This window comes from Nycticebus coucang, chromosome 11 (genome assembly GCF_027406575.1).
Source record: "Nycticebus coucang isolate mNycCou1 chromosome 11, mNycCou1.pri, whole genome shotgun sequence".
In the NCBI taxonomy this organism is placed as follows: domain Eukaryota; kingdom Metazoa; phylum Chordata; class Mammalia; order Primates; family Lorisidae; genus Nycticebus; species Nycticebus coucang.
The window spans coordinates 24,266,215-24,279,428 of NC_069790.1; the positions used below are offsets into that span (position 1 = coordinate 24,266,215).

A 13,214-nucleotide genomic window follows, 5' to 3' on the forward strand; every position below is an offset into this window, starting at 1 on the left:
GCCTATCCTAGACACAGAATTGACAAGAATTGCTATTGGATAAATAGGCTGAGAGAATAGAGGCTTTCTTGATGTCTGCTTTGAACAAAAGGGCACAAGGGAGATGGACAGGAACAGGCTTGAGTGGAGGTGCTGGGAGGAGTGGGAGCAGACAAGCTATTCCAGACATACAGAGTTCAAGGTGCCTGTGAGACACATAAGAGAAGAGCCCAATTTCAGCAGGAATTATAAATCTGGGTGTTGTCTGCATTTAAATGAGATTTAAGCATGACTTGTGTAAGCTAGAAGGAATACCCTGACCAATCAAAATTCCAACATTAAACATGGAGACCACATACACACTATTAATAAGCATAAAAGCTTTATATCTGTAGTGATATTAAAAACATCATTACGTTTTTAAAAATCCAGATCCCTAAACCAACCACAGTGGCTCATGCCTGTAATCCTCACATTCTGGGAGATTGAGGTGGGCAGATTAGGCTCAGGAGTTCAAGACAAGCCTAAACAAGAGAGAGACCCCCCATCTCTACTAAAAACTAGCCAGGTGCCAATAATCCAAGCTACTTTGGACACTGAGGCAAGAAGACTGCTTAAGCCCAGGAGTTTGAGGTTACTGTAAGCTATGATGCCATGGCATTCTACACAAGGTGACAGAGTGAGACTGTCTAAATAAATAAATAAATAAACACCCAGATCCCTGAAGGCACCAAGGGGAAAAAGGCTTTCCAAAAAAGCAACTAGGTTTATACCTAAGGTTCTAAAGCCATTATCTTTGTGGAAACAGGTAAGGACAGTGTAGGTCACATGCATTCCAAAGGGAAGGGGCCAGTGCTTATATATAGTCTTATAGCCAGGACAATGTCCCTGAAAAATGAAGTCATTTTTTCTGTCTTTTAAGTAAAACATTTTAAAAGACTTGAACTGTAAATTCCTTTTTTCTTTTTTTGTAGAGACAGAGTCTCACTTTATGGCCCTCCGTAGAGTGCCGTGGCCTCACCCAGCTCACAGCAACCTCCAACTCCTGGTCCCAAGCGATTCTCTTGCCTCAGCCTCCCGAGTAGCTGGGACTACAGGCGCCCGCCACAACGCCCGGCTTTTTTTTTGGTTGCAGTTTGGCCGGGGCTGGGTTTGAACCCGCCACCTTCGGTATATGGGGCCGGCGCCCTACCGCCTGAGCCACAGGCGCCGCCCGTAAATTCCTTTTTTCTTTTCTTTCTTTTTTTTTTTTTGAGACAGAGTCTCTCTATGTCACCCTTGGTAGAGTGCTGTGGCGTCACAGCTCACAGCAACCTCCAACTCTTGGGCTTAAGTGATTCTCTTGCCTTAGCCTTCCAAGTAGCTGGGACTACAGGCGCCCACCACAATGCCCCGCTGTTTTTTGTTGCAGTTGTCTTTGTTTATAGCTGGCCTGGACTGGGTTCGAACCCGCCAGCCTCAGTGTCTGTGCTAATGCCGTAACCACTGTGCTACAGGCGCCAACCCGAACTGCAAATTCCTAAATACTCAGAGATCAAAATTCCCTGATTTTAACAAAATAGTTACATTTGCAAGTGGCATGGAGTTGTCACATGCATATTTACGTGTTATGTTCTCTAGGATACTTGAATCCCACACCAGGCATAAGTGACCTAGTTTATATTTTGAGCCCAAAGTTCAAAAGCTGTAAAGATCCTAAGTTAGGTAGTCTCAATACAGTACCTATCAACAGCTATTCCTATCAGAAGGTCCAAGCTACCTAAAAAGGCCACATAGAAATTGGGTATAAGATGTGATTAAGGAAAATGCTGTGGCATCTCCATCCTGTATTTGCCCCTTAATGCTCACAGCCTTGCAGACAGAGTGATAGCCCATAACTATCTTGCAATATAAGCAGGTATTGGCAGCAGCATCATAAAATGGGGCCAGCTACACACCCTGTCCACCCACACAGGCTAAGGTGCCTGAGACAGCCACAGATAACCAAATGCGCCCCTCAGCCCTGGGAAGGATGCATGTGCCCAGGCAGCACTCAGCTCAGCAGGTCAAAGGGTGTCCTCTCTTCTTGAAATTCTAAGGTGCACAATCTTAGTTTCCCCAAAGAAATTTATTTCTAATTCAGCCAACCTGTCTCCACTACTATAGAAAATAGCCAGAGAAGAAATTCAAATAGGGACGAATAAATATCTGGGCAAGGGAATAAACAAAAAGCCTTTATCTTCATGGAGACAGGTAAGGACAGTGAAGTGTAGGTCACATGCATTCCAAAGGGCAGTGTGATTTAGCAAGAAGCAAGATTATTAACCTGTCTCATGTACGTAAGGAATCCTATTACATGAAAACAGTGACAGTAGACTAGGAGGCAAAGGACCAAGGAACATTAATGTCCTGGGCAGCAGCAGCCAGGAAGGCTGTGGCTATCTTCTTGGCTCCCCTGAAGTTGCTTCTGTAAAGAGTAAAAACATTGGTTTTTTAAAAATAATTATATAGAGATATATATTTTTCTTATACCTGCCAGCTATTTCCCATTTGAATCCAACCCAACCCCTACCTTGGATTCATTCTCCAGTTTTCTCTATACACCAAGAGGCTGACTGACCTCTGAGAACTCCAGTCCCTGAGATTCAGATAGGGTTCAGCTAATGGGAGCTAGTGGCAGAGAGTTGGGAGACAGAGAAGACAGGGCATTTTGTCCCTTACTCCTCTGCTGCAGGGCAAACCAGTTCTGAGGTGGCTGTGTTCCTCTATGACACCTGCCAGGCATCCCTTTCTGCACTGCTGCTGCTGCCTTGTCCTGACCCCTCAGGCTCAGGAGTAGAAATGGTCTCCCGCGGTGCTAGCAGACACTGCTGTCCTGGGCATCTCAACATCTTTCCAGGTCCCCTGAACCCCACTCACACTCTGCAAACAGTCCTTTCCTTAGTTTCTCTTCAGGAGTGCCAGGAGGGAGGGTGTGTCTGTTTCAAGCTGGGCCCCTGACCGATCCGCATATCCCCTCCAGCACCGTCCCCAACGTTTTTATCAAGGGGATTCTGACTGCATGGTGCATTCCCACGGGGTCCTCTCAGCTGTCAAATAAATGCCACAAAACCAGATAATATAATTCAATGTTTTATATCAGAAAAGATCAGGTTCCCAATATTAATTCCACAAGTGCACAGCATGTTCATGAACTACCTCAGAGCTACGTCAGTACAAAATAGTTTAAATTAGCAAAACAAAGCGGTTTCAAAAGGAAAATCCTTGATGACTTCAGGGTAAGTACCAACACCACTTAGGAACAGAGGACAAAAGGTAGTCATGTGGTCACTGCTGGAGGCGGCGCCGGCAGGCACGCAGACTGTCAATTACTGTCCTACAGCAGCCGGCCCCAGCCTTCAGCCTTCAGGACCCACCCTCTCCAGGACACAAATGAGCAGCAATTAAACATCACCTGGTTTGTGCTCAAAAGCCCATCTATCAGGAAAGACACTTCCATCTCAACCACCTGAAATGCTCTGCAGCCCTATCTATCTAACCAACACAGTATAGGGTGGAAAAGAAAAGAGTGCTTGAGTGAGAGAGATGGGGATTAGGAAGAGCTAAGCAGACAAAGAATCGAATTCTCTATTCTTGGCCCAAGACACCTTTTGTTTGGCTCACTGTTTATTCTGTCCAGAAGGCTCTTTTTAACCTCCACGTTACACATTGCCAATGGGAGGACTGCAGCAGGACGGGGTGTGAGGAACTGGAAGAGCACAGCATGTGTGTGGAGAAGAGGAGGTAGGGCTGTCACCAGAGCTTGCACAGGACGCTGAGAAAAGCCCCGGTTGTTCTCTGGGATCCTACTGGTGCACGCCCTTTGCCTCTTCTGCCCTTCTGAGAACACCAGCAAGTTTAAAAAAAAACAAAACCCTCTTTGTGTAGATATTCTGGTCAATTTTTCTTCTATTCCCTCCAAGATGGTTGTAACTTCTGTGTGATACTATAGTCCTTTAATAATAAAATTTCCCAGAATGCTCACAAATAATGTTGGCAGTGCAAGCTTTTCCATCTTGACACATCCTGTGCTAATAAAGCACTCTACACCAATTTTGTTTACTATCCCTGGCAGTCAGGCTAAGATTCTCACCATGTCCCTCCACCCACCCCGATGTGTGCACCAGGTACTTTGTGACCCACCTACTACTTGCTAATGATGCACCTTCTGAGAGACCCTTGCACCCTCACTACCTGTTCTGCCATGACAGATGGCTTGGGGTCACACACTCCCTGGCACCAATTGACTCATGCCAGGTTTAGAGTTCATCATGTTTGGCTTCCTGATCTTTGAGTTTAAATTCCTTAGCCGTGACCTTCCCATCTCCATTCCGGTCCTGGTTGGTGAACATATTCTTCATGATCATTTCAGCATCAAAACCGGGAGCAAGTTTCCCTTTGCCAGAGTCCACCTGGGCATGAATGTACTCTGAGAACTGGAAAGAAAAGGGACGAGACAGACCATGAGATACAGCAGCTGAGAACAGCAGGGCCAGCCCAGAAACTGAGCAATCCGAGGGCGACAGGGCTGGAATCTGGTCTGAGGTTCCAAAACAGCCAAGATTCTGGCAACTACACAACTTACAACCTGGGTTTCCCCCCCCCCCAGGTGCAGGTGAAAAAAATCTCTGGACCAAATGACTCCAAGAGCCCTTAGGATCCACGTGGCCAGTACACAGCAGCCATCAGAGCTATCTCTTAGCCCCCACAACGCTGTACCCTCTGAGAACATTGTTACCCACATGCATTCATTCATGCAATAAAAATGTAAGGAATGTCTAATCCATGTATGAACTGTTCTAGACTCTTGAAATACATCAATATACAAACAAAAAAATCCTACCATGGTTTGTAATGCCTGTATTCTAAGGTAAAGACTGACAATTAGACATTAACATAATAAGTAAGTCAATTACATATTAATTTACAAATTGAAATGCTCCAGAAAAAAATAGAGCTATGTGAGGAAGAACAGGTTGAAGTATTAAATTCAGTGGTCAGGATAAAACCTCAGGGGGAAGGGGAGACATGCAAAGGCTTGAGAAACGTGAGGGAACAAGCTGAGCAGAGAAGATGCCACCACCGGCAGGTGCAGAGGCCACTATGGACACAGCCCAGCGTGGTCACAGAACTGGCTGGGCAGAGGGGGCAGCATAGCCAGTGGGAAGGGCCACTGAGATGGGAAACTCTGTAGGTCTGAGAAGGGGCCGTGACAGGGCTTCTGTGTAAGAAAGGCCACTCTGGCTGCTGTGAGGGTGCTTTACAGAGGCTGCTGCCACAGGGATGCAACCCAGGAAAGAGACAAGGGCACTGGGTAAGATGCCATGGAGTGGGCATGGCTTGAAGTGGAAGGTTCTGCGTGTGTTCCCAAGGTAGAGCTAGAAGGTGCCGAAGGATTATCGCGGCCTGTGAGACAGAGAGGAGCAGAGATCTCCGAGCACTCTCGCTGAGCCAGTGGAAGTCAGTTGCCACTGACTACAGTGGGCAAGGCTCTGGGCGAGGCAAGTTGGGAGCAGGGTGTCCCGAATATCAGGAGTTCAATAAATGAAGGCGTCAAGTAGGTAGTTGAATGTTGTGGATGTGAAGTGGAGAGCGGAGATAGGGCTGGAGCTGCAGACGTGGAAGTGACATAAAGACAGGGAAAACCACCAAGTTCAGCATCTGTCCCAGGGCACTGCAGCATGAAGGAATTTGAAGAGGCCTGAGAAGGAGTTTGCAGTGGGACAGAAGGAACACCACAAAAGGGTGGCGCCCCGGAAGCGGGGAAAGAGACATCCTCAGCAGTCAGCCATGTTGAAAAGCATGGGAGCACAGACTCACCACCGGATTCAGCAGGATGGAAGGCACTGGTCACTTTGGCAAGATCAGGTTCAGCGTGTACAGGGACAAAAGCTGGACAGGAGTGCATTTAAAAGAGAATGGCAGGAGGGAAAGGAATTGGAAACAGGGAAGACAGGTAATTCCTTCAAAGTTTTTCCTACAAAGGTAATAAAGAAATAAAAGAAATGGAAACACAGAATGAGAGAAGGGAAAATAATGTCATGTTTGCCATATAGGACTAATAGCATGCTAGTGGGAATAATCCGGAAGCTGGGGAAACCCTGATTATGTAGGAGGGGGGGAAGAAGGCTAGAGCAGTGTGCTTGAATAAGCAGACGCGAACCGGCTGAGGAGCTCGAATTTTCCAGGATTGGACAGGACAGATGCCTTGATTGCCCAACTCCAGGATGGGAGTCCTGGCTCAGCTGTGTGACCTTGGGCAAGTCATTTACCTTTTGTGTAAACAGTTTTCTAAAATGATTACATGCTGTCCTGAAGGCTGAACTGGAGAATACATATGAAGACACTTAGCACCATACAGGCACACAGTGGGTACTCAGTAACCAAGAACTAACTTAGATCTGTGTGCCCTGGAAGCCAGCCCTGCACCTCCCAGGGCTTAGTTTCTTCAGAGAAGAATAGCGAGCTTCGATTTAAAAGTGCTTGGCACATGAGTGCGCTGGTCATCGTCGCCACAGAACCAGCACCCTGACCCACAAGACTCTCCAAGCACTGTCCTTCTAACTCTCCTGCAAAGGCCAGTTACCTCTTCAAGGAGGACTTCTCCATTGCCATCCTTGTCAATTTCTTCAAAGAGGTTGGGTGACACCTCGCCATTCCATATGAACATGTATCCCTCCGGTAGGCCAGCCACCAGCTCCAACAGTTCGATGTCGAACACCAGCACGGCACTGCCGGGTACTTCTCCATCTGCCCAGGCGACAGGGGAGGGAGGTGGTATCAGCTGCAGGCAGCAGTCAAGCCCAATAACCATCACCTGCCTTCCCACACCTGACTCCTTTCTTACTTAAGCAAGAAAGTGTAGCAGAGGCTAGTTGCTTTTCCAACTCCAGGCAGTGATCCATTAACAAGTCATGAAATCAGTGTAGAGCAGCCATTCTCAACCTGTGTGTCACCACCCCTTTGTAACAATGAAAACACATCCTGCATATCAGATATTTACATTACAATTCGTAACAGTAGCAAAATTACAGTTATGAAGTAGCAACAAAAATAATTTTATGGTTGGGGGTCACCACAACATGAGGAACTGTATTAAAGAGTCGTGGCATTAGGAGACATTAGGAAGGTTGAGAACCACTGGTTTAGAGGGTGGTAACCAGCATTTTTTTTTTCTTTTGAGACAGAGTCTCACTATGTCTCCCTCTGTAGAGTGCCATGGCGTCATAGCTCACAGTAACCTCAAACTCTTGGGTTTAAGTGATTCTCTTGCCTAAGCCTCCCAAGTAGCTAGGACTACAGACGCCCGTCACAATGCCCGGCTATGTTTTTGTTGCAATTGTTTAGCCGTTGTTTACCTGGCCCAGGCTGGGTTCAAACCCACCACCTTCATTCAGTGTATGTGGCTGACGCCATAACCACTGTGCTACGGGCGCAGAGCCCAGCATTGTTTGTTTGTTTTTTTTAATTAAGGAATAGAACAAAAAAGGTCAGAATACTTTGCACATAGAAAGGACAGGTATTGGGGCAGCACCGCCTGTGACTCAAAGGAATAGGGCACTGGCCCCATATGCTGGAGGTGGCGGGTTCAAACCCAGCCCCGGCCAAAAAAAGAAAAAAAAGAAATGACAGGTACTGTTTAATGAAACTTGAATTTCAATTTTATATACAAAACTAAATGTAAGGCTGGGTGCAGTGGCTCATGCCTATAATTCTAGCACTCTGGGAGGCCGAGGTAGGAGGATCACTTTGCTGAACTCGGGAATTCAAGACCAGCCTGAGCAAAACTGAGACCCCATCTCTGCAAAAAAGTAGAACAATTAGCCAGGCACGGTGGTATGTGCCTCTAGTCCCAGCTACTTGAGAAGGCGAGGCAGGAAGTTGCTTGAGCCCAAGAGTTTGAGGTTGCAGTGCACTATGATGACATCACTGTGCTCTACTTCAAGTGACAGTGTGAGATTCTGTCTCAAAAAAACAAACCCAACCCCCTAAATATATATGTATAAATTATATGTTTATGTGTAATACAGATTGGGAGATAAAATATATTTCTTACTGCATGTCTTGGTGAAAAAAGTTTGAAAGCAACTTGTAGAGACTATAATGATAGAACTTTTTTTTTTTGAGACATAGACTTTTACTTTGTCACCCTCGGTACAGTGCCGTAGCGTCATAGCTCATAGCAACCTTAAACTCTTGGCCTCAAACAATTCTCTTGCCTCAGCCTCCTGAGTAGCTGGGACTATAGGTGCCCACCACAATGCCCGGCTATTTTTAGAGATGAGGTTTGGCTCTGGCTCAGGCTGATCTTGAACCTGCGAGTTCAGGCAATCCACCCACCTCAGCCTCCACCGCGCCCAGCCTAGAACTTTTAAAATAAATCTAACAGTAGAACTTTAAGAATAATAGTATGCCAGTAAATAAGAATAGTATATACATTATGGACCCAAAATAAATTACGTGAGTATGGAATATATAAATGTCATACATACTTTGGAAGGCCAAGGCTGGTGGATCACCTGAGCTCAGGAGCTCTAGACCAGCCTGATTAAGAGCGAGACCCCATCTCTACTATAAAATAGAAAAAATTGGCCAGGCACAGTGGCTCACACATGTAATCCTAGCACTCTGGGAGGCCGAGGAAGGTGGATTGCCCGAGCTCACAGGTTCGAGACCAGCCTGAGCCAGAGCAAGACCTTGTCTCTAAAAATAGCCAGGAATTGTGGTGGACACCTTTAGTCCCAGTTACCTGGGAGGCTGAGGCAAGAGAATCTCTCAAACCCAGGAGTTTGAGGTTGCTGTGAGCTATAATGCCACAGTACTCTACCCAGGGCAACAAAGTGAGACTATTTAAAGAAATAAATAAATAAAAATAAATATCATATATTATTCAAAAGTATTATATATTGTCTAGATTATGCTTTATATATAAAATTTTATATAACTATTTATAATATATATCATAGGAAATGTCTTAAAAATCACACAACATAGTTTTTTTTTTTTTGTAGAGACAGAGTCTCACTGTACCACCCTTGGGTAGAGTGCCATGACGTCACACGGCTCACAGCAACCTCTAACTCTTGGGCTTACACAATTCTCTTGCCTCAGCCTCAAGCAGCTGGGACTACAGGCGCCCGCCACAGCGCCCAGCTATTTTTTTTTTTTTTGGTTTTTGGCTGGGGCTGGGTTTGAACCTGCCACCTCCGGCATATGGGACCGGCGCCCTACTCCTTGAGCCATAGGCGCCGCCCCGAGCCTGGCTATTTTTTTGTTGCAGTTTGGCTGGGGCTGGGCTTGAACCCGCCACCCTTGGCATATGAGGCCGGCGCCCTACTCACTGAGCCACAGGCGCCGCCCTAAAAAACATAGTTTTTAAAGGTTGTTTTTCTGGCATCAGTGGGAAGAACAGAGGTACTTTTACAATTATTTAAAAGTTGTGAAAAAAAAACAAAATCAATCCAAAGTGCTTATCATTGGCCGGATGTAGTAGCTCATGCCTCTAATCTCAGCACTGTGGGAGGCTGAGGTGGGTGGATTGCTTGAGCTCATGAGTTTAAGACCAGCTTGAGCAAAAGTGAGACCTCCCATCTCTACTAAAAATAGAAAAATTAGCTGGTGTCATGGCAGGCACCTACAGTCCCGGCTACTTGGAAGGCTGAGAGCATTGAGGTTGTTGTGAGCTATGATGCCATAGGGTGACAGAATAAAATTCTGTCTCCAAAAAAAAACAAGAAAGGGCAATGCCTGTGGCTCAGTGGGTAGGGAGCCGGCCCCACATACCAAGGGTGACAGGTTCAAACCCAGCCCCTGCCAAACTGCAACACCACCACAAAAATCGCCAGGCATTGTGGCAGGCACCTGTAGTCCCAGCTACTTGGGAGGCTGAGGTAAAAGAATCGCCTAAGCCCAGGAGTTGGAGGTTCTGTGAGCCTTGTGACGCCATAGCACTCTACTGAGGGCAATAAAATGAGACTCTGTCTCTACACAAAAAAAAAAAAGAAAGAAAGAAAACATGAAAAACAAAGTTTCTATCTTTTTTTTTTTTTTTTGAGACAGTCTTACTATGTCACCCTTGGTAGAGTGCTATGGCATCATCGCTCACAGCAATCTCGAACTCTAGGGCTTAAGCCATTCTCTTGCCTCAGCCTCCTGAGTAGCTGGGACTATAGGCACCCACCACAACGCCTGGCTATTTTTTGGCTGCAGTTGTCATCATTGCTTGGCGGGCCCAGGCTGGGTTCAGACCCGCCAGCTCTGGTGTATGTGATTGGTGCCCCAGCCGCTGAGCTACAGGTGCCGAGCCAGTACCTATCATTTTAACAAGTTAGCCCTTTCCATCCTAGGTATCAGCAGTGGGGAAACGCTGAAAAGAAAGAGTTTCCCAAGTTCCCCATGGGGAGGACACATTCTGTATGAAATCATGAGGATAAAATAATAACTATTGTGAGGATTAGGTAAAGCCAGTCTTTCCAGAACTGGGATCTAATCTCTTCCATCAGGAAACTGCCTTGGCCCACTTAGAGGCTCAAGAGAAGTGAGAAGCAATGGCCTACAGTTGTGGTCCCTGGCTGCCGCCTCAAGCCTCAGACTGGTACTGGTCTGTGGCTGCACATCAGGAGGTGAGCAAGTGAAGCCAAGCTTCCTCTGTATTTACAGCTGTTCCCCATCACTCACATTCCCACCTGAGCTCCACCTCCTGTTAGATCCCCCATCCCCTCGAATCCATGGAAAAATTGTCTTTCCTGAAACTAGTCCCCAGTGTCAAAAAATGTTGGGGACCCCTGGCCTAGGTATTCCAGTTGTCCTAGGTAACAGTTCTGGGAGGAAGGGTTCAGCCTGATCCCCAAGAAATCTCCTAGAAAACTCCACCAAGAACAACTTTAAGATGTGGGTCTGGAGAGGTTTATTTCACTGAAATCTGTTCTTTCTCCAGAGTGCAATGGGGCTCACGGGAATCTTTAAACAAAAATGCTAAATACTTTAAAAAAAAAAAAAAAAAAGCACAGACACTTTGGGTTTTAAATGGAAGCAGCATATCATGGTTCCAACTCTGGCGGCCCCAAAAAGCATAAAATTCAGATGTGCCCTCAACACCCGTGCATTCTGTTGCTTACTCACCCACACCAGCCTCCCCATAGCCAAGGTGGGGCGGTATGATCACTGTTCGTTTCTCTCCGACGCACATCTCTCTGAGACCCATGTCCATTCCCAACACGACTTGTCCAGACCCCAAAACAATATTGTAAGTTTTGCCTAAATTCCACCTAAGAATGAAACAGAAGAGCCCTGGTTAGATCATCAGCCCACTGAAGCTTGAGAGTATTCTCATGAGAGCACATCTCTTCTAGAGTATTTCCGCATAAGATATATAACCCCTATCTGATCATAAAGAAACTTCAGACAAACAGAAATTGAGGCACATTCTGCAAAATAACTCGCCTGACATCTTCAAAAGTGTCAAGTCATGAAAATCAAGAGAAGACTGAGGAGTTCTTCCAGAGTGGAGGAGCATGTTGGAAGGGATTTTTTTGCTATAAAGGGCCAGATGGGAATATTCAGTGAAGCTACAGTGGGGTCCGAGGATTAAAAGGTAGTAATGTATCAATGTTAACTTTCTTATTTTATTTTTTTCTTATTTGTTTTTAACTTTACTCAAATTAATATGAAGGTATAATTTTTAGGTTACATTGTTCTCCCTCCCAGGGCAAAGTTCCATTTGTAGAAGAGCCCCTCACTCAGGGGGCATGTTATACCCTCACAATGTGCACATTAGGTGAGATCCTGCCTCATGCTCTCCCTCCCTCTGCCATACATCCTCCCCTTCCCCCCTCCCACTTCCCTCTACCCCTAAACTGGACTATAATAGTGGTGTTTGTTTGTTTGTTTGAGACAGAGTCTCACTATATCGCCCTCAATAGAGTGCTGTAGCATCACAGCTCACAGCAACCTCTAACTCTTGGGCTTAAGTGATTCTCTTGCCTCAGCCTCCCAAGTAGCTGGGACTACAGGCGCCCACCACAACACCCAGCTATTTTTTGTTGCAGTTGTCATTCTTGTTTAGCTGGCTTGGGCCGGTTTTGAACCTGTCAGCCTCAGTGTAGGTGGCTGGCGCTGTAACCACTGTGCTACGGGCGCCAAGCTGTATAATAGTGTTTTATTGTTCTTAGGAACATGTAATTGGTTATATATTGATTTCCTATTAGTATGGAGTACACTGGATATTCATCTTTCCATTCTTGCGATACTTTACTAAGAATATATTTCAACTCCATCCAGGTAAATGTAAAAGATATAAAGTCTCCATCTTTTTTTTTTTTTTAATCACCCTCGGTAGAGTGCTGTGGTGTCACAGCTCACAGCAACCTCCAACTCCTGGGCTTAGGTGATTCTCTTGCCTCAGTCTCCAGAGCAGCTGGGACTACAGGCGCCTGCCACAATGCCCGGCTATTTTTTGTTGCAGTTTGGTGGGAACTGGGTTTGAATCTGCCACCCTTGGTATATGGGGCTAGTGCCCTACCCAGTGAGCCACAGGCACCACCCGTTTCCATCTTTTTTAATGGCTGCATAATATTCCATGATATAGATATACTAGTTTGTTGATCCATTCATGGGTTGATGGGCACTTAGGCTGCTTCCACAACTTGGCTATTATCAATTGAGCAACTTTCTGATTTTAACAGATGTAATGAGTTATGTAGGAGAATGTTTGTGTTTGTAGAAAACACACACTCAAATATTCAGTGTGATGGACAAGTCTCAGGCCATGGGATAGCACTGTGGCAACCTACTCTCCAATGGCTCAAGGGGGTAAAAAAAGTTCTTTGTACCACTCTTACAACTTTTAAGTTTTAGTTGATGTCCTAATTAGGTATTTTTATGACAACTTTTCGTTATAATGTAGTTCAGACCCTGAGTTTTGGATTCAGCAAGACCTAAATTTGAATCTTGATCCTGCTACTTAATTTGACCCTGGGAAATGCAGTTATTTTACCTATAAAATGAAGATAATCACATAGCTATCTCACAGGGATGTTGTAAATGGCAAGTAATATAATATGCTTGGCACAGTTGAAAGGATAAGGGGCTCAATAAATTGATGCTCTTGAGTCTGTAACAGTGTATAACACCTAAAAAAAAAATACCTGACAATCTAATTACCCTGATGCCCAGGGACCCCAGGGGAACCCAGTTTTTAAAAAGTTAACTCTAGGGTG

At 45.6% G+C, this 13,214-nt stretch overlaps 1 protein-coding gene across 1 annotated transcript in view; it reads right to left on the minus strand.

Annotated features, from left to right (window-relative positions):
- Nucleotides 1–3,077: 3,077 nt before the first annotated feature.
- Nucleotides 3,078–13,214, minus strand: part of FKBP9 (FKBP prolyl isomerase 9) — a 48,727-nt gene continuing 38,590 nt past the window's right edge. Inside the window, exons 8-10 of the mRNA XM_053553571.1 lie at nt 11,119–11,264; nt 6,584–6,747; nt 3,078–4,433 (exon numbers count right to left, since the gene is read on the minus strand). Coding sequence (XP_053409546.1) covers nt 4,257–4,433; nt 6,584–6,747; nt 11,119–11,264 — 487 coding nt within the window. The 3' untranslated portion in view covers nt 3,078–4,256. The remainder of the gene's footprint in view (nt 4,434–6,583; nt 6,748–11,118; nt 11,265–13,214) is intronic.